Source organism: Peromyscus californicus, unplaced genomic scaffold (genome assembly GCF_007827085.1).
Source record: "Peromyscus californicus insignis strain IS unplaced genomic scaffold, ASM782708v3 Scaffold_5__1_contigs__length_169319896, whole genome shotgun sequence".
Lineage (NCBI taxonomy): Eukaryota > Metazoa > Chordata > Mammalia > Rodentia > Cricetidae > Peromyscus > Peromyscus californicus.
The window spans coordinates 12,411,357-12,431,604 of record NW_026294573.1 but is presented as its reverse complement, the minus strand read 5'-3'; the positions used below and the strand labels follow the sequence as shown (position 1 = coordinate 12,431,604).

At 46.2% G+C, this 20,248-nt stretch overlaps 1 protein-coding gene across 2 annotated transcripts in view; it reads right to left on the bottom strand.

Annotated features, from left to right (window-relative positions):
* Positions 1-19,755, bottom strand: part of Ddi2 (DNA damage inducible 1 homolog 2) — a 48,289-nt gene extending 28,534 nt beyond the window's left edge. Inside the window, exons 1-4 of one of the 2 annotated variants that reach the window (XM_052715626.1) lie at positions 19,386-19,755; positions 10,120-10,249; positions 2,996-3,232; positions 1,189-1,315 (exon numbers count right to left, since the gene is read on the bottom strand). In XM_052715626.1, the coding sequence (XP_052571586.1) occupies positions 1,189-1,315; positions 2,996-3,232; positions 10,120-10,249; positions 19,386-19,523 (632 nt within the window). In that variant the 5' untranslated portion in view covers positions 19,524-19,755. The remainder of the gene's footprint in view (positions 1-1,188; positions 1,316-2,995; positions 3,233-10,119; positions 10,250-19,385) is intronic. The other variant, XM_052715628.1, reaches the window with a different exon arrangement.
* Between the last annotated feature and the right edge of the window lie 493 nt (positions 19,756-20,248).

Here is a 20,248-nt window from a genome sequence, read left to right as displayed (position 1 = left end):
ATCTGATTAAAGCATGGCTGCGCAGGTCTGCAGACCCAGCTAGTAGGGAAGCTGAGGCAGGACATTAAGTTCAAGGACAGCTTGCCAGCTTAGTGAGATCATGTCTCAAAATAAAAAGTAAAAGCAGAGCTGAGGATATGACTCAGTGGCAGAAACTTGCCTAACTGTGCTGAGAGGGGAAAAAACACCAATATCTGATTCGATTAGTGAGAACACTTAAGCAACAGCACATGAGCAAATAGCTTAGGGCTTTCAATTAGTCCTGGAATATGACTTGTCCTTCTTCAATTTCGAGTACAGTCAGAGTGTCCAGAATCAGCCTGGCAGTGAAGGACTAGTCTAACAGGTATGAATTCATGAGGTCCCCAGTGTAGGCAAAAGGGCGGAGAGAGCCTAGGAGTGTAATAAAGCAAGCCAATCAGGTAACTACAGCTCCCACCCTACTCACTGTAACAGGAGTACCGTTAGATTTGTTCCTCTTAGTTACAGGAGGATTTTCATAATTAGCAACAAAAACTGAATTGGGTTTGGGGAGCAGATGGCCATTTTATTCAAACAGCATCTTGCTAGAGACTAGTGATATGGCCGGCACTGCCATTAGCATCTCTGTACTTGCTTGGGTTGCACTCTGAAAGATCCCGACTCATCAGGCTAGAGAAGGCTTACGCATCTGCAGTTTTAAAAGCTTACAGCATGCTTTAATACAGCCCCAGCAGAGAACCACTGCAACAGACTCAGAGGTGGCAATGTGTCAGGCAGAGAGCTTATCCACCAGCCGAGTCAGCAAAGGCTCAGCAGAAAGAAGACAGAGGACTAGAGGTCCCACCTGTGCGGAGCTCTCTAATCCAATCGCCTTCAAGACCTGACTTAATCAGGACTGAAATCAACCTTCAGAGCCAGTCTACTGATCTCGGCAGACGGGGTTTCTCCTCAGTCGTCCTGGGGTCACCTACCCAGCTTTAACAATGCTGCTCTGTCTGCTAATCAGGAAGTGCTCACAAAATTTGAGAGCAGATATCATTAAGTATTTTCCAAATCAGATCAGAATGTGAGGACAATGAAGGAGAGAGTTACCAAAGAAGACTGAGGTTATTATCTCAACCTGGAGACAGAGAAGCAGCCGTCTGTCTAGCTAATGTCTGACGACCTGGATGCTGTGAGCTTGCTCATTAGGTAGATGGATCTTACCTTATATCTTCTTCTATCTTTGCCTGAGCTTCAAGATCAAAGGGGTCAGCAGAAAACAGACGAATCCTTTCTTGTTCTCTCCGAGCTCGGTCCTGCTGCTGCTCTACCAGGACCCTAGAGAATTTCTCTACAAAAATGAGAGGGGTCTATTCAGTTCTACATTTCTTCCCTTCTTTTGGTTTTCACAAGACAAGGGTTTCTCTGTGTAGCCCTGGCTATCCTCAAACTCAGAGATCTGCCTGCCTCTGCCTCCCCAGGGCTGGGATTAAAGACATGCAGCACCACCATCCGGCCACTTTTTTATTTTTAATCCATTATTTTAAATGTTTTTATTTCAGTCTAGCAGTGGTGATGTACACCTTTAATCCCAGCACTTGGGAGGCAGAGACAGGCTGATCTCTGTAAGTTTGAGGCCACCTTGGTCTGCAGAGCAAGTTCTAGGACAGCCAGGGCTACACAGAGAAACCCTATCTTGAAAAACCAAAGACAAGAAAATAAATAAACCTCAGCACCAAAGAGTGTACTCTACAATTCCAAATACATAAAGTTTGAAAACAGGCAAAACAAATCAGTAATTATGAGAACAGTGCTAGCCTATTCAAGAGGAAACTGAACAGAAGGAACACAATGAACTTTCAAGGGGAGAGATGGCTTCAGTGGGTAATGTGTTTAACTTGCAAGCATGAGGGCCTCAGTTTGAAATGCAGAGTCCACATCAACTGCTGGAAATGATGATGCACACTTGGATTCCTGTGGCCTGCCAGCCTCACCTACCTGCTGAAAAGTCAAGGAGAGACCCTTCCGCACAGGAGGATGACATTGAGGATGATAAACGAGGTTTTCCCCTGGTCTACACATGCAACCTCACTTTAAAAAGATGAAAACCAAGCCTGGTGTGGGGCTTGTTGAGGGGCTTGTGAACTAGTCTAATTATCTGAATGCAATCTCTGGCTCCCCGAAGAGGGCAGGAGAGAACCAGGCCCTGAGAGCTGTCCTCTACTATGGCTGTGCTGTGTGCTGTGACTTCTACTATACAAGATGAAGCCTGAGTTTAGACCCCAGAACCCATGGAAAAGCTGGTGCAGTCGAACACATTGGGTGCCAGTGTCTCTATGGCGAAAGACGCCCCAGAAGCTCACAGACCAGCCAGCCTGTTGCACACAGTACAGTGATAAACAGCAGGGAGCCTGCTCTCAAAACAAGGTGGGAGACGAGCACCGACAGCCAAGGTTGTCTTTGACCTCTGCATGTCAGCTGTGGCCACACATGCAGACACACACACAGAATTTTTTAAAAAAATTGTTTTTCCCAAGACAGGGGTGTGTGTGTGTGTGTGTGTGTGTGTGTGTGTGTGTGTGTGTGTGTGTGTGTGTCTGTGTGTGTCTGTGTGTGTGTCTGTGTGTGAGGTGTAGTCCTGTAACTAAGCTGTCCTGGAACTAGCTCTGTCAGGCTGGCCTTGAACTCACAGAGATTCACCTGCCTCTGCCTCCCAAGTGCTGAGATTAAAGGTGTGCACCTGGCCAAAATTACATTTTTTTAAAAAGAAGCTTGGTGTAGTAGCACAAGTCTTTAATCATAGCACTCTGGAGGCAGAGGCCCAGGTGGATGAAGAGACCGCCCTGAAGATCAAGATGATTTCAATTAAACACAAACACTATTGACCAGTCTTTGAGATGACATTAGTTCACCTCTCGTCAACAAGTGGCCTGTTCAACAGTCACAGCAGCCAGCAGCCGAGGAACTAGAACAACTGCCTGGGTCTTGCACATTTGTTCTGGCACAACTACTGACTCACAAGTGAGCTTACCGAGATCTCCACTGAGCAGAGCTTCTGCCAGGGGTGGGTTACGCTCCTTCAGCAAGGACAGCTCGTGCGGGTTGGCCAGCAGCATGTCTCGGAGCAGGGCTGGGTTGTCTAAGCCTTGAGGAGATGATGCTGTTTCCCCAGGAGATGAGTGCTGAGCCTGTGCTCTGGGCAGCTGGCGCTGTTGGGGGTTTGACGTGCCAGGCACAGCTATGCTGCTGAAGTCAATCCGGGGTAAGTCTGTTGAGATCAATCAAGTTTACTCAAATGATGGACGGCATAACAACAAGTGCTGAAGGAAACACCGCAACAGCCATTAGTCACAGGACAGCAGCAAGTGCTGCTGTCTCCCTTGCTCTTCCTCCACGACGGTGCTCCAAGAGTAATTTAACAGGAAAGAATACGAGAGGAGGGGCTCACTGCAGAGCCCCCAGAGGTTAAGACACTGGCTGCTCTTGCAGACGACCTGCCACTCGGGTTCTAGGAGCATCCCACATCCTCTTCTGATCTCCATGAGGTCAGGCACACACATGCAGGACATATGTACATGCAGGCAAAACATTCACACACACATTTTTTTTTTTTTAAACCTTAAACTAAAAAAGAGCTGGACAGTGGTGGCGCACACCTTTAATCCCAGCACTCGGGAGGCAGAAGCAGGAGGAGCTCTGTGAATTTGAGGTCAGCCTGGGCTACAGAGTGAGTTCCAGGGTAGTCAGTGCTACACAGAGAAACCCTGTCTTGAAAAACCTAAAGAAAGGGAGGAAGGGAGGGAGGGAAGGAGGGAGGAAGGATGAAGGAATTCAGTATCAGGCAATGGTAATGACTCCAAATTTGGAATCTATAAAATGTTCCAGAACAAATAAAGGTTTTATTTAAAAATTTTAGCTGGATGTAGTGGTGTATGTCTTTAATCCCAGTACTTGAGTTCCAGGCCAGCCTGGTCTACATACTTAGTTCCAAGCTAGCCAAGGCTATATAGTTAAGATACTGTCTCCAAAATAAGAAAAAGAAAAAAAAGCTAAATTACATTCGTTAAATTTGTATGGGAGAGGGAAGGGGATGTGAAGTCAGAGGACAACTTCTCAGGGTTCTTTCCTCACACCAGTGAGCCTCTGGGTCAAACTCAAACGGTCAGGCTTGACAGCAACCACCTTTAACCACTGAGCCATCTCTGGCCCCTTATTTATGTTTTTAGGAAACTAAATCCAAGGGTTGAGATGTGGTTCAGTTGACAGACCAGCTGCCCAGCCAAAGCCCTGGGTCTATGCCCCAGGACCACATAAACCGTGTGTGGCAGTGTGCGCCCCAGGACCACATAAACTGTGTGGCAGTGTGTACCCCAGGACCACATAAACCGTGTGTGGCAGTGTGCACCCCAGGACCACATAAACCATGTGTGGTAGTGTGAACCTATAATCCTGGTTCTCGGGAGGCGAGGCAAAAGGATTAGAAGTTCAAGGCAAGTCGAGACACAGTAAATTTCTGGCCACCTTGGGGATATATGAGACTCGGTCTCAAACAAACAAACAATGCAGACTTGAGATCGAGGCCTATGTTGGTGTTTCAGGGCCATACTGCAACTGGGGTAGTGGTGACATCCAGACCCAACATCAAGGACCATATTGGGTCCATGGTTCTACTCTGACTGGGGTCTGTGCAGAAGTCCAGGTCCTGCAGCACCACCAAATGGCACATGGAGGTCCAAGGTTAGGGCCACAACCATTTCCACCTGAGCAGCCAGGCCCTCTACCCAGAGTCAGGGTGTCAACCTGTCCCAAGCTGCTGCTGAGGACCATGCCTGGGTCTGTGGTTCAGTCACAGCTGGGGTCTGTGTGGATGTCTGTGGCCTGTCACCCTCATGTGAGATGAAATCAGGGGGCCATGCTGAAGCCAGCCACAGCCTTCACTGGCCCTGGGAAAGCTAGCCTTGACTCTCCCTGGACACTACAGCAAGAACTAGCCCCTGCTCACTGAAGAGATGGTCCCCACGCCCCCACCATAGGCCAAGGTGAACCCACCCTGAGGACACGCGTGTAGGGGAGCTGCCTCCACCCCCCGCCTGAGGTCAGGGGCCCCAGGGCCCAGAATGACAAGCATAGCTACCAACTAAGCCCACAGCAGAGTCTTGGGTTAGCCCACTCTAGCATCTACCCCATCTAGGACCTGCTGGAGCGGATGAAGGGACTGGTCCTGTGGAACAATATCTGAACGATCTCCAAGACTCATGGCAGTCACAGGATATCCCAGAGGGGTTGATGTGATGATGGTGTACCAGAAATCAGAGGCCTTGAGCCACCTCATCACAATAAACATCTCAGTAAAACTGAAGGACGAAGAGGTATACTATACACAAGGCACACTGACGCCTCCAGGGCCGCCAGGACGAATGAAGAGGCGTTAGAGAAGCAGGAAAGAAGAAGAAACAAAGATTTTTCTGTTGTAGTTTGCTATGGTGTTTGTTTTGTTTTTGTTCGCTTGCTTGTGTACTTTGATTTTGTTTCCTTATGTGGGAAGGTATGGCAGGGATGAAGGGAAGATATGGGGGGGACCAGAAGGTGAACAGAATTGGAGTGCATGATGTGAAACTTCCAAAGAGTCAATAAAGAAGTTAAACTTAAAAATCAAACAAACATGGCTGGAGAGATGGCTCAGAGGTTAAGAGCACTGGCTGTTCTTCCAGAGGTTCTGAGTTCAATTCCCAGCAACCACATGGTGGCTCCCAACCATCTGTAATGAGATCTGGTGCCCTCTTCTGGCCACGTAGACACAGCACTGTATACATAATAAATAAATAACTCTTTAAAAAAAAAAAAAAAAATCAAACGAACAGCTGGGCGGTGGTGGCACACGCCTTTAATCCTAGCACTCGGGAGGCAGAGCCACGCAGATCTTTTTGAGTTCGAGGCCAGCCTGGTCTACAGAGCGAGCTCCAGGAAAGGCACAAAGCTACACAGAGAAACCCTGTCTCAAAAAAAACAAAAAACGCCGGGCGGTGGTGGCGCACGCCTTTAATCCCAGCACTCGGGAGGCAGAGCCAGGCGGATCTCTGTGAGTTCGAGGCCAGCCTGGGCTACCAAGTGAGTCCCAGGAAAGGCGCAAAGCTACACAGTGAAACCCTGTCTCGAAAAACCAAAAAAAAAAAAAAACAAAAAAACAAAAAACAAACAACAACAAACAAATTATACCTTGTCTCAATAACTGCAATTGCCTGATTCTAGATATGGCTCTTCTAAAACAATTTTATTGATAATTGCATATTGGTATAGGCTTTTAATCCCAGCACTCAGGAAGCAGAGGTAGGCTTACCTTTGTGAGTCTGAGGCCAGCCTGGTCTACACAGTGAATTCTAGGATAGCCAGGGCCATATAAAGAAACATTGTCTCCAAAATGAATAAATAAATAAAAATTAATTAAAGATTTTATTTACTGTTACTGTGTAGAGTGTATGGTCTATGTGTGAGCATGTATCCCAGTGCACACCCATTGTCTTAGTCACTGTTCTATTGCTGTGAAGAGACACTATGACCATGCCAATTTTTACAAAAGAAAACATTTAATTGGAGACTTGCTTATAGTGTGAGAGGTTTAGTCTATCACCATCATGGCAGGGAGCATGGTGGTATGTTGGAGCAGCAGCTGAGAGCTCCATCCTGATCCATAGGCAGAGAGAGAGACTCTGGGCTTGGCAAGGGCTTTTTGAAACCCCAAACTCCATCCCCAGTGACACACTTTCTCCAAAAGGTCACAACTCCTAATCCTTCTAATCCCTCCAAATAGTTCCACTCCCTGGCTAAGCATTCAAAAACCAGCCTATGGGGGCCATTTTTATTCAAATTGCCACACCCAATCAGTTCTCTTCTGTCACCTTAATGTGAGCTGTGGGACTCAAACTAGAGTTGCCAGGCTTGTACAGGGTGATGCCAGTAAGATGGCTTTTACCCTGAGCCATCTTACTGGCCCTACATATGGTTATTAAGAGATACCTGCCGGGCGGAAGTGGCGCACGCCTTTAATCCCAGCACTCGGGAGGCAGAGGCAGGCAGATCTCTGTGAGTTCGAGGCCAGCTTGGGCTACCAAGTGAGTTCCAGGACAGGCGCAAAGCTACACAGAGAAACCCTGCCTCGAAAAACAAACAAACAAAAAAAGATACCCTAGGGCTGGAGAGATGTCTCGGTAGTTAAAAGCACTTGCTCCTATAAAGGACCTGGATTCTATTCCCAGCAATAATGTAGTAGCTCACAACTATGCTTAATTCCACTTCCAGGAGCTCTGATATCCTCCTCTGAAATCCATTGTGTAGGCACACATGTGGTGCATCTACATATTCTAGATCCCCTAGAACTGGAATCACAGACAATTGTGAGCTGCCATGTGGGAGCTGTGATTGAACCCAGGTTCTCTGGAAGAACAGCCAATGCTCTTAACCACTGGGCCATCTATCTAGCCCCTGATATGCTGCTCTGTTGAAAAGTCCAGGCACTTGGGGTAAAAAACTGCATGTAACGAGTGCACAGCATAAACACTTCATGTCAAATTCTGCACAACTAAGCACTGAATGAGGAAGTCTAAGGAGGTTCTTCATACCTCTTTGAGTTTTTAGTTTCACCTGTGCATCCCAGACACACATGGTCCTGAAAAGGAAGTGGGCATAATTGTTTGTTTGTTTGTTTGTTTTGGGGTTTTTTTCAAGACAGAGTTTCTCTGTAGTTTTGGTGCCTGTCCTGGATCTCACTCTGTAGACCAGGCTGGCCTCGAACTCACAGAGATCCTCCTGGCTCTGCCTCCCGAGTGCTGGGATTAAAGGTGTGTGTTACAATTAAAGGACACAACTGTTTTACAGGACTGAAGAACTGAAGAGCAGGAGTTTTTCATCTCAGGTTCTGGATTTTTCTAGAACTTCAGTCTTCACACATGAGCCCTCACAATGTATGACTCCACTGCCATGAAATGCCCGGAACAGTAAACAAAGAGAAAAAGCAACCTCTCAGAGGGTAAGGGAGAACGGAGAGTGACTTAGGGTTCCCATGCTCAGTGAACTAAATAGAGACTATAACTACACAACTGTGACTCATCATCCACAGCCACTGAATGTTATCCTTGAAACGGGTGAATTGTGTGGTGTGTGGATTTTATCTCGATAAAGCCCTTTGTGCTTCAACTACAAAAAGAGAAAGCTTACACTCAAGTAAGTCACTGTCTTAAAACAGAGGCCAGTTGTCAGCCAGTGTGTGTGTTGAGAAGGGTCATACAGGACAAAACATTTAAGCAATGGAAAGGTGAATGAATGGCAGGCTCCCTGGGGAGCTGCTGTCCCTACCAACCACCAAACACCCATGGGTGGGGCCACCTCTGCAGCTGGAGAACCTTATCTCCACCTGACATTCCATCGTGCCAGTCCACTGACTTCAGAATTCTGAAAAATTTGTTTACTTCATTAAACCAGATCTCCACATATACCCCTCCCCTCACAGCAATCTATTGGCTATGTTGTCCATATAGAAACATCAAAGAAAACAATAAAACACACAAACAAAAACAAAGCTAATACAGGGACTCTCTAGTACCAACCACCTCACAAAGTACCTGAGGGAAGATGTGGTTTTTATTGACTGGCAAACTCAAACTGCTATTCTTCCTAAAGCAGAAGCCCAAGGGACGGATGAAAATCCAGAACTGATCAAGTGGGTGCCCGAAGATGGTCTCCAAGTCTGAATGAAGCACTGTGCTCCATTCTGCAGTCTGCTGTCACCTAACACACTTGTCAACCTAGTACCATAAACTTTCAAAGCAGGAGACCTAGAGGCTATAAATACTATCTGAAAATTTCACCAAAATATGGCAGGCAGCAGGGAGGGGAAAAAAGGCACATTTCATCATGTAGTTCCACATCAGGGCTTGGAAACTCTGAGTCATGAGCCCCTTTGAGTAGCTAAAGGAAGCTATGGGCTCTCTCAGCATCAAGCACATATGTGTCCACTCCCACACAGTCCTGCATATTTTACAGACACAGAAACCTCCTAAACCTAAATGCAGGCTCCAGACTATGAACACGGAGCCTGGCTGGATGTGTGGGTGCATGCCTGTAATTCCAGTCTTCAGGAGTCTGGAAGCCAGCTTGGGTCATACAGAAAGTTCCATGACCACTCTGGATTTGAATCCCTGTCTTTAAAACAAAACAAAAAGCCATGGGTCTGGAGCGATAGCTCAGTGGTTAAGAGTGATTTTTGTTTTTGTTTTGTTTTTCCAGAGCTGAGGACCGAACCCAGGGCCTTGCACTTGCTAGGCAAGCGCTCTACCACTGAGCTAAATCTCCAACCCCAAGAGTGATTTCTGATGGCTACCAGCACACATGTAAGGTAGCTCATAACCACCTTTAATTCCAGTTCTAGAAGGCTCTGATACTGCTGATGTCTGTGGGCACCTGCACTCATGTGTAAAAACCTCCACACATAATTAAAAATAATAAACTCCAGTTCTAGAAGATCTGACACCCTCTTCTGGCCTTCACAGCAACTGCATGCACACAGGACACATATGGAGGCAAAATAGCCATACATATAAAAATATAACATTTTAAACTTTTTAAAGCTTTTTTGGGGGGGGTTCTCCCCCCCAGAAACAAGGTTTCTCTGTGTAGCTTTGGCGCCTTTCCTGGAACTCACTCTGTAGCCCAAGCTGGTCTCGAACTCACAGAGATCCACCTGGCTCTGCCTCCCGAGTGCTGGGATTAAAGGCGTGCGCCACCACCGCTCAGCAAAATATATCATTTAAAAAAGAGATCTTTACAAAGGGAAGAAAATTCCCCATTCTAAATGGTGCATCAAGACTAATAGCAGTGTCAGGTCTAGGGACCCCAACCTGGTGCTCCAACCACTTAAATCTGCCAAGTTTGGAATAACAGAAAAAGTACCATTTCAATCACTTTTTACTTACTAGCTACATAACTCTGATGACATCATCTCTTGATGAGGTAAAGCTAGGTCAATTATGACACCTACCTTACTACAGAGGAGACTGATTTAGAAATCCAATGACCTGCCCAAGGTTATGCAGTAGGCAGGCAGTCTACACCCCGTTAGTCTGACATTTGTATTACAAGGTGATGAGTATTGATTGGTCTTACTTGAGAACTGCACTGGAGGGCGAGGGTCTGCATTCTCCTTCTGTCGCAAAATTACAACATCTCCATCTTTCAAGCCGTAAGAAGCCAGGGATCTGTGGTTGTCGGTAAGAGGTCTTTCTGCGTAGACAATCTGCAAGGGAAGATCCAGTGGTATAAAGTATGGAGAAGCAACATGATACCACTTTTCCTCTTCATCATGTTCCCTGCTCAAGACTCTTCATGGGTTCCCATCACGCCTAAAAGGAAACCCAAAGTCCTGCCTGTCTCCTACTGGGCCCAAAAAATTTGGCTGATGGCCACCTCTGACCTCATCCTACTGCTCATCTCATTGTTCCAATGAGACACACATTTTCTTCCTCTTAGGCTGTTTCCTCCTCTACCAGAGGACCATTCTTTCTCCTGTCACTTTGTTTAGGTCTCTGATCAAGTATTATTTCAATGTTCTTCCCTGAAGCCACCTTTAAAGTGTACCCTGGCTACGGGCCGTGGCTGTAGTTCAATGACACTGCATCTCCCTTACACCCGCAAGGCCCTGGGTTCCATCCCTAACGACACAATATATTTTGAAGTAAACTATACTTTCCTCACCTAATACGCTATGTGGATCTGCTCAACTAAAATGTAGGCTATGTGGAACGCGATGTTGTTCAGCTGCCCATCACAGATGCTTAGGACAAAGCCTGTTAAGGAATGAATGCCCAGAAGTCTGCTCAAGGAAAGGATGCGTTGATTCATATAGTAAGGAATTTAGCTTTCATTCTGAGCAACCATGGAAATAGGGATGACATGTTCTAGGTATGTCTGCTACAAGGCAAATAATGTATACTTTTAGCTAGGTATGGTGGCACATGCCTGTAATCTCAACACTAAGAGGCTAAGGCAGAAAACCACCTTGAATATCAGGCCAGCCAGAGCTACAGTGAGATAGTATCTCAAAAACGCCCACAAAACTAAAGCCCAGTATACATGTAACAATAATTATAAAAAGGTCATGAATGGGTGTGTGTGGGAATGATGCAAACACAGTATTTAATGATCAAATTCTCAAAATAAATAAATAAAATGTTTAAAAAACGTATTTTAAAAATCTGAGAAAGAGATAATAAAGAAATTCAGAGCCAGGAATGGTGGTGCATGCCTTTAGTCCCAGCACTTGGGAAGCAGAGGCAGCAGGATCTCTGAGTTCGAGGTCAGCCTGGTCTACAAAGCAAATTTCAGGACAGCCAAGGCTATTATACAGAGAAGCCCTATCTTTAAAAACAAAAACAACAAACAAACAAACAAAAAACCAAGAAAAGAAATTCAGGATAAAAGACAATTGTGTTTTTCAAACGCAAAGCAAACCTACAGCTGTAGTTAAGTGACTGGAATACAGTAAGTGCAGGAAGAAGTGAGCTGGCACACTAGCAGGGCTCTCTCTCCCACAGTTTTACTGCTCTCATGTTTATGAGAGAAAAACAAACAGAAAGACAAACATGTTGAGCTAAGTCCTGTTAACAGAAACACTTTCCGTGGTTCACACATAAAAGCCGAGTGTACTGTGAGGGAAGAACAGAACACACAGGAGCACACTGAGACTTCACCACACAGGGTGGAAACTGTCTCTATGTCATCCTGTACTCCACAGACACACTGGGGCTTGGCACAGCTTGCTCCCTAAGCGTTTGCTCTGCTCTGGGCCACAAACTGAGCAACCTGAGCTGGGTACTAACTCAGCCAGGAACTCTGGGAGGGGCCTGTCACTAGGTGGGCCAGGAGTCAAATTTCTTGTGTCAAGCAGGCCACCAGGACTGGTCACAGCAGATGTCCCTTCCACTTCTTTTTCCATGCTTGGGGCTGAACTCAGGGCCTTGTACCTGCTAGGCACCTTGTCTAATACCAGCCTTCCCTTTCTGTCCACATGCTCTCTTGGCAAAGCTCCTGGGAATAGAACAGGCAAACATCACTTACATTAGCCATCCTCAGCATCTGCTGTCATTCTGCTCCCAAGTTCGAGGTGATAGGAGCAAAAAACTAATTCTCCAAAACTGAATCCTTCTGGAGACAAAAAAGCAGAACTTGTCTGTCCAATTTTACAAGGTTGATGCCTGACTAAAATGGCTGCAACCATCCCTGCCACCTTGTCATGACACTTATCTAAGTGCATATCTCAGACTTAATAGAGGTAGGAAAGAACTGATTCTTTTTTCTTTTTGGTAATACAATGGAGCGCTATACTACATATAATCTGTGGGGGTGAGTAGAAAACAACCATAAACTAGGGTCTCAGGCTGAGGTGTATTGGGTGGCATCAACACAACTAAGCCACTGTGATGAGGTCACCAATAGCCCATGGCCTTCCCTAGCGTCTCAGTTCAGTGAGTCAGCTGTAATGCATTTAAAGGCTCATGACTCGCAAGGCAGATACACTTACTAGAAAATGTATTCATTTATAAAGAACCAAACTCAGTAAGATGAGAACAATTTAAGGATGAGGCTTGGTCCAGTGGGAGAGCATCTGCCTGGCATGGAAGAGCTCAGCACAAGACTACTGAATTCTCTTCCAGTGGGACATAATATGGAAATCCAAACTGCTACCACTGAGTGAAACTATACTGGGCTAACACACCAAGTTCACATTACCCACTTAATCCTCACACTGTCTCACTGAGTGTCACAGTCATTTTAACAGGGATCATTTGTCCAATTTTATGGACCAGAAGACAAAGAGACCACACAGCTATTAAGAGAACTGACACAGATGTTCTATGTGCTTGGCATTAAAAATGATATTCTTGCCAGGCGGTGGTGGTGCACGCCTTTAATCCCAGCATTTGGGAGGCAGAGGCAGGCGGATCTCTGTAAGTTCGAGGCCGGCCTGGTCTATAAAGCTAGTTCCAGGAAAGGCTCCAAAGCTACACAAAGAAACCCTGTCTCAGGGGGAAAAAATAAAATTAAATGATATTCTTTTCCAGCACACCAAAGCAGCCTCAGGAACTGGCTTCTAGGCCGGCCTTCACCACTAAGGATCTACACCTCTACTGGCAACACCTGCCCTGCTATGTGAAGCCCCTGGGTTCAGTTCTGAGTATGGGATATGGGATACACACACACTGTTTTTATTCTAAACATCAAACAGTACTGGGGCTGGCGGGGGATGTAGGTCATGGTGCAGGACTGCACAGGACAGGACAAAGGAAAGGCGGAAAAGAGACACTGCAGAGTCTAGTGTCTTCTTACTCGGCCTACTTTGTCATTTTTATTATGTGTGTGAACATTTGACCTTCACATACATAATGTACGTCACTTGCATGCATGGTGCCTGTGGAAGCCAGAAGAACAGTGTTTGATTCTCTAAAACTAGAATTATAAATGTTTGTGAGCCACCATGTGGGAGCTAGGAACTGAATCCAGCCCTCTACAAGAGCAGCCAGTGCTCGTAACTGCTGAGCATCTTCCCAGCCCGTTTCTCATGTTTAAAAGGATGGATGGCAACAGAGGCCAAGAGTGGTAGCACTCACCTTTAATCCCAGACTGAGGAGGCAGAGAGAGGAGGATCTCTGTATCTCTCTGAGTTTGAGGCTAGCCTGTTCTACACAGAATTACAGGACAGCCCAAGCTACATAGAGAAACCCTGTCTCAAAAAAAAAAAAAAAAAAAAAATCTAAAGGAGAGAGGGACAAGAAAAGAGATGGCGACGTGATTAATGAAGTGGTAAGTTCTATATAGTCACTGACATCAGGCGTATATAATGTATACAAGCTATGGAATATGTGACCCAATTCCCTCAAAAATGGGTTGATTAGTTACTTGGGCACTGATGTCTGTTTGGCCCTGATTTCAGGATTTGGATCATGGTCAGGAGGACACAGCAAAGAACTGTTCACTTCATGGCAGGCCAAAGCAAACAAGCAGACACGGGAAGACACGTCCCAAGGACATGCTCTCAATGACTCTCCTCCAACCAGACCCCACTTCTTTTCACCACCTCCCAATAATTCCATCATACTATGAATTCATCAAAGGATTAGTTGTTTTTGTTTTTCCAGGCAGGGTTTCTCTCCATGTAGTTTTGGTGCCTGTCCTAGAGCTCGCTCTGCAGACCAGGCTGGCCTCGAACTCACAGAGATCCACCTACTTCTGCCTTCTGTACAACAGAAGTCTACACTTTCAGGTGTAAATCTGCAGAACTGTTGCAGCAGCTAATAATTACAACAGAGGAATATTAGAACCTCACTCTAAAATGAGATTCCAGCCAGGCAGTGATGGCGCACACCTTTAATCCCAGCGCTCGGGAGGCAGAGGCAGGTGGATCTCTGTGAGTTTGAGGCCAGCCTGGTCTACAGAGTGAGTTCCAAGACAGCCAGAGCCACACAGAGAAACCCTGTCTCAAAAAAAAGATGAGATTCCAACCTTAATCAATCAACACTTAGCAACAGACTCAACAATGCAATTCGAAAACCTTAAAACATGACATCAAATGTTTTTTGGTCCCTGAAAAAGAGCCTTCACTTAATGGTTAATGGGGTGGGGTGGGATGTCACTTTTATTCTTTTTGACAGTGCTGGGAATCAAAGGTGTAGCAGGGAAGCTCTACCAGAGCTACTACCCCCAACCCAGTAGACCTTACTTTTTTTTAAACAAGGTCTCTCTACTTCCTATTAGACCAGGTTAGACTAGAGACCTACCTGTGTCTGCCTCCCAAGTGCTGGGATTAAGGTGTGAACCACCATGCTCAGCACCCAAACAAGAACTTGTTTTTTTTTTTTTTTTTTTTTTTTACTTTTTTTGTTTTGTTTTGTTTTTTCGAGACAGGGTTTCTCTGTGTAGCTTTGTGCCTTTCCTGGAACTCACTTGGTAGCCCAGGCTGGCCTCGAACTCACAGAGATCCGCCTGGCTCTGCCTCCCGAGTGCTGGGATTAAAGGCGTGCGCCACCACCGCCCGGCAAGAACTTGTTTTTTGAGACAGGTTCTCACTATGTAGCCTTGGCTGGCCTGAAACCACAATGGAGACCAGGCTGGCCTTGAATTGTGAGTCTCAAATAACAACAAACTAACACCCAAACTGCAGATATCTCTGAGTTAAAAGGAATGAGTGAGTAGCTCACATTCTTCATTCTTTTTAGTGTTATATAACCTTTCTATCATGACTATTCAGTATTTACCTGGGGGGGGGGGGGGAGAGAATTACTTAAGGAAATAAACACACCAAAACTAGCCATAATAGAAACTTTTGGTTTCCACGGTTTAAAATAGCATTTTTGTAAACCACACACAGGCTGTGTGAAAAGTGGCATTTCCAGGGTCACAGTTACTGCTGTTAGTTGCCACTTAAACATGCCTTTCACTGATGATCCTTCCATTCTGTACAGGCTTTTACTCCATGATTTATGAGTCAAAAATATCAAGACATTAATTTAACGTGAAGCTAAGTTCTGATAATTGCTTGAAGTTGGCCCAGCCAAGCCTGCATCAAAGCATCACCCTGAGCCTGTCTGGCTGCCAAGCCCACACTTGCAATGAGGGAGAACATGTCCTGCTTTAATCACAGTACAGGAGATGGTTTCTATTCTAAATTTATTGTCACTGCATTAGAACTACTATACTCAGACTAGAGCTGTCGGGAAAATTAACACCTTTTCCAAGTGTCTTGTACACAAATGATGCTCCCTGGGCAGGACAGGCATGCGACCACTGAAAAACGTAGGAAAGAAAGCATGAGCATTTTCACTTCTATTTATTTTTAATTTTTTTAATTTAGACTTATTTATGTGTACTATGCCTGCATGTATGTATGCGTAATATGTGCATGCCTAGTGCCCACAGAGGCCAGAAGAGGGTGTTGTGAGCCACTGTGTAGGTGCTGGGAATCAAACCTCTGTAAGAGCAACAAGTGCTCTTAATTGTTATCTGTCTCTTCAGTCCCATTTCCATTTATTCTAGTTTATTCTTTGGAGCGGGGTGGTTTGAGACAGGATTTCTCTGGGTAGCCCCGCCTGTCCTGGAACTCTCTCTGTAGACCAGGCTGGCCTCAAACTCGGAGATCCGCCTGCCTCTGCCTTGCAAGTTTTGAGATTAAAGGTGTGGGCCAACCCCCCCCCCCACTTATTTTATCCTTCTTGAATTCTATTTTGCATGTTTATAATGTACATTATTAATTAATGTATGTATGTATGCACATAATATAACTGGGCTGGAGAGATGGCTCAGAGGTTAAGAGTACTGCCTGTTCTTCCAGAGGTCCTGAGTTCAATTCCCAGCAACCACATGGTATAGCTCACAACCGTCTAAGAGATTTGATGCCTTCCTCTGGCATGCAGGCATGCTTGCAGATAGGACACTGTATACCTAATAAATAAATCTTTCTTAAAATGTAACTGATATATAGTATATGCACATATATAACTTAGCTGTAATGGCTATGTACCTACCATACAACAGAATATGCACAACATGTATAGTACATAAAACAGCCATTTATGTAATTTATGTATAAGGTGCTGTGAGCATGATCTGAAACACTTTACTTATGGAGATACAGGTTATAGCATGAGGATAATAAATTTAGAACAGAAACCATCTCTACCGCACACGTGATGAAAGCGGGGCATGCTCTATCTCATGCGAGTGCGACTCAACAGCCAAGGAGGGCTCTGTAAAGTTCATACATGTTTGGACGCCAGTGGTGTGGAGTCAGAAACAGGTGAGGGAATGGGGATGGGAAAAATCAAAGCCCAGGGAAGTAAACAGACTGGAAGAAATCTGAGGGGAAGGGACAAGTCAGAAAAGCTGGTTGGGGAACTCAAATAAGAAATGACTGGGAAAAATAAAACAAAAACCAAATCAACCAACCAAACAAAAGATAGCATTTACTTTTATGATCCAAGGAAAGGAAGTGACTCAAGTGTCTGGGGTGGATCCTGTTCCTGCCTGAGGGGGGCTAGCCAATGAACTAGGCAGGCGACCCCCAACCCCCAGAGCGCTTAAAAAAAAATCAGTTCTTAAAATAGACACTATGTTGTCAGGTTACACAGAGCCAATAGCACTAACTTGAAAAACAGGGTGCTGTTTACAGCTATCTAATACAGGCTTAACACTAGTTGGAGCACACTAATTTGGGTCGGGAAGAAAGTAAATACCAAATGTTAATGCTAGCAGTGGAAGAATCTGGCGCTAGCCTAACTGTTCAAGTAGTACCCCTAAAGCCCCAAGGTGGCAGAAGACAGTGCCCTCTTTAGTCATACAATTATCTTTCAATCTGATACCCTAATTTACTTAAAACTCCTTTTACAGACATCTGAGTGCCATAGCCGGGGTTGTGGGGTGGGGGTGGGGGGGGCGGGAATATAACCCAGTAGTAGAACACTTGCCTGGCAGACAGAAACAATGTCCCCCTCTGTTCACTGTCAAGTCGTACTGACAAATTCAACTTAAAATTATTCCCAATCAGCTGGCAATTATAACTTGGGTAATCAAACAGCCACACACAAAAGAACAATTGAAAAACAAAACAAAACAAACCTTCAAAAACTGAAAAGTGAGTCTGGGCATGGTAGTGTATACTTGTAATCCCAACAGTACAGGAGCCTGAGGCAGGAAGATTGTTGTTTGAGGCCAACCCTGGCCCCATAGTTGAGACCTTGTCTCAAAAAAACAAAAGAGCTGGTTGCCATGGCTCAGGCCTCCAAAAACTTGGGAAGCAGAGTCAAGAGGGACTCTGAGTTTAGGTGAGAGCCAATCTGAACTCGATGGTGAGCCTGACTCAAAAAACAACCAATCAAGCCAGGTGGTGGAACACACCTTTAATGCCAGCACTCAGGAGGCAGAAGCAGACAGATGTGTGTGAGTTCGAGGCTAGCCTGGTCTACAGAAGTTCTAGGACAACCAGGCTACACAGAGAAACACTGTCTTGAACCTTGCACACACACCCCAATCAATCAATCAATCAATCAATCAATCAATCAATCTTCAAAAAGGCTGATATCCCCCTCTCTAATCTCTCTAGTCCTAGTTTGCCACTGACATGAACATGGGGTTTACCAACAGGAACTGAGTACTAGGTTTTTGTGGGTTAATTTTTCTATGGAAATTAGGGGAACTGTTTAATCACTACCTTTTGCCAGACTGCATATGTGAGTGACACCTTGTTCCCTAAGACAGATCCTTCCAGAAAAAGTTGTATGCCAAGGTTCTAAAGTTCATATTGTGTAAAGGAATCATACTTCTGAACAAAATATTGACACGTTTATCATAAGTCAGGGCAGAACATGCAGTAGTTGGGCAATAGTTTTTGGAACTATTTCCTAACTGCAGAAGGAAATCCAGATTTACATTCTGGGGCCTTGGGAGTCGTCTATAATTTTCTAATGTTTAGACTACGCCCAGCAAGGCCCACTCTGGGTAGAATCTTAAGCGTTTTAGTGCAAAGGTTACAGAGTAGTCCACCTATTGTGTTTGATAAAGACTACCAAGAGCTCCAAAGCATTCTGAGAATATATTTTGTTGTTAGAACATAAGAGGGGCTGAACTCCTTGCCACCGAGTCCCACGGAGATCTTCAGACAGTAGGCCATTTTCAAGCTGATATCCTTCGAAAGCACTGAGCTTTGTACTAACCCAACTGAACTGGGACCAGAAAGGAGGAGGGCTTTGGCCTGAGAGAAGCAAATAGACTTGAGTTGACCTAACCATCACTTAAAAAAATAATAATATGGCGCACGCCTTTAATCCCAGCACTCGGGAGGAAGAGCCAGGCGGATCTCTGTGAGTTCGAGGCCAGCCTGGGCTACCAAGTGAGTTCCAGGAAAGGCGCAAAGCTACACAGAGAAACCCTGTCTCGAAAAACCAAAAAAAAAAAAAAAAAAAAAAAAAAAATAATAATAATAATAATAATAATAATAAATTAACCAGAAACACATGCCGTGGGGAAAAGCATTTCTAGAGACGTCAGAGGCAGAGCGAGTCTCAAACTTTCCCCCTCACTTTCAACTACAAATTTGCAAGCTCCCAGGTAAACTGCACATACTGAAGTACGAATAAGCAAACCCGAGACCAGCGTCTATCTCCCAGGGATCCAAACTGGTATTTCTGGTTGGAGAAGCAGGAGGTACGGGATGAGGACCCAGGGCTCCCGAGGGCCAGAAGGTGGAGAGGCCCGTCCACCCGTGCACGTGTCCCCCTCGCTGCAGTGGGTGCATCTACGGGCGGGCGGCTGCAGGACTCGGCCCCCGCCACCCCCCAACTCCCCGGCTGCAGAGTCTGGAGGCCCCGCTCGCTGCCCCAGCGTACCTGGCTCTCGGCGGCGGGGATGCCGGACTCGAGCTCGCACAGCGCGCGGAAGTTATGCAGCTCGAAGTCGGCGTCGACCTGGAGGGAAAAGGTCACCTCGGAGAGGTCCCTCCGCACACAGTACACGGTGAGCAGCATGGCCCGGGCCCGACCCGGCTCGGCTCGGCCCGGACGCTGGGCGGAGGGCAGGCGGTGGCGGGGGGCCTGGCGGGAGCTGCGGGAGGGCGGCGGGCGCGGGCTGCTGGCTCCCTCGCTCCTTCCCTCCCTCACACGCGCGCAGTGACTCACTCGCTCCCGCCCTCAGCAGCCAGCACGGCCGCCGCCACCCGCCTGCGAGGCCGTCTGCCTGCCGGCCTGCCTCCCACCGCTACCGTCAAGCGCGGGCCGCCCGGCGCCCCGCCCCGCCGCAACGCGGCTGCCGTAAAGCGCTCCTGGCTGCGGCCGCCTTCGCGACGCGCGGGGTGTGGGGCGGGGCTGAGGCAGCCTGTCGGGAGGAATGTGGGGGTGGGGGAAACCCACTATTGGTTGACTTAATAACTGAATTCGTGAGCACTCCACAATCTCAGTTATTCAGCCAACAGGCCCCTACTGTGCGCTTTGCGCGGACATAAACGTGGATGAAAGATACGAGTCCTCACTCTTGACTCTCCATCTGCTTTGGGAGACTTAAACAAGCAGATCTGAAACAGATTTTTCAAAATGGAAACTAGCATTATGATAGTAACTCGTTTTCGTCTTGGTAATTAACGTAGGACGAAAACCTAAATCCTTCCTCTTAGTCTGATCCCTAGATCTCACTTTGCTGTGGAAGGAAATAGGAAGCAGGATGGCTGTGGATGCCGCAAGAACTTCAGTTTGCAGAA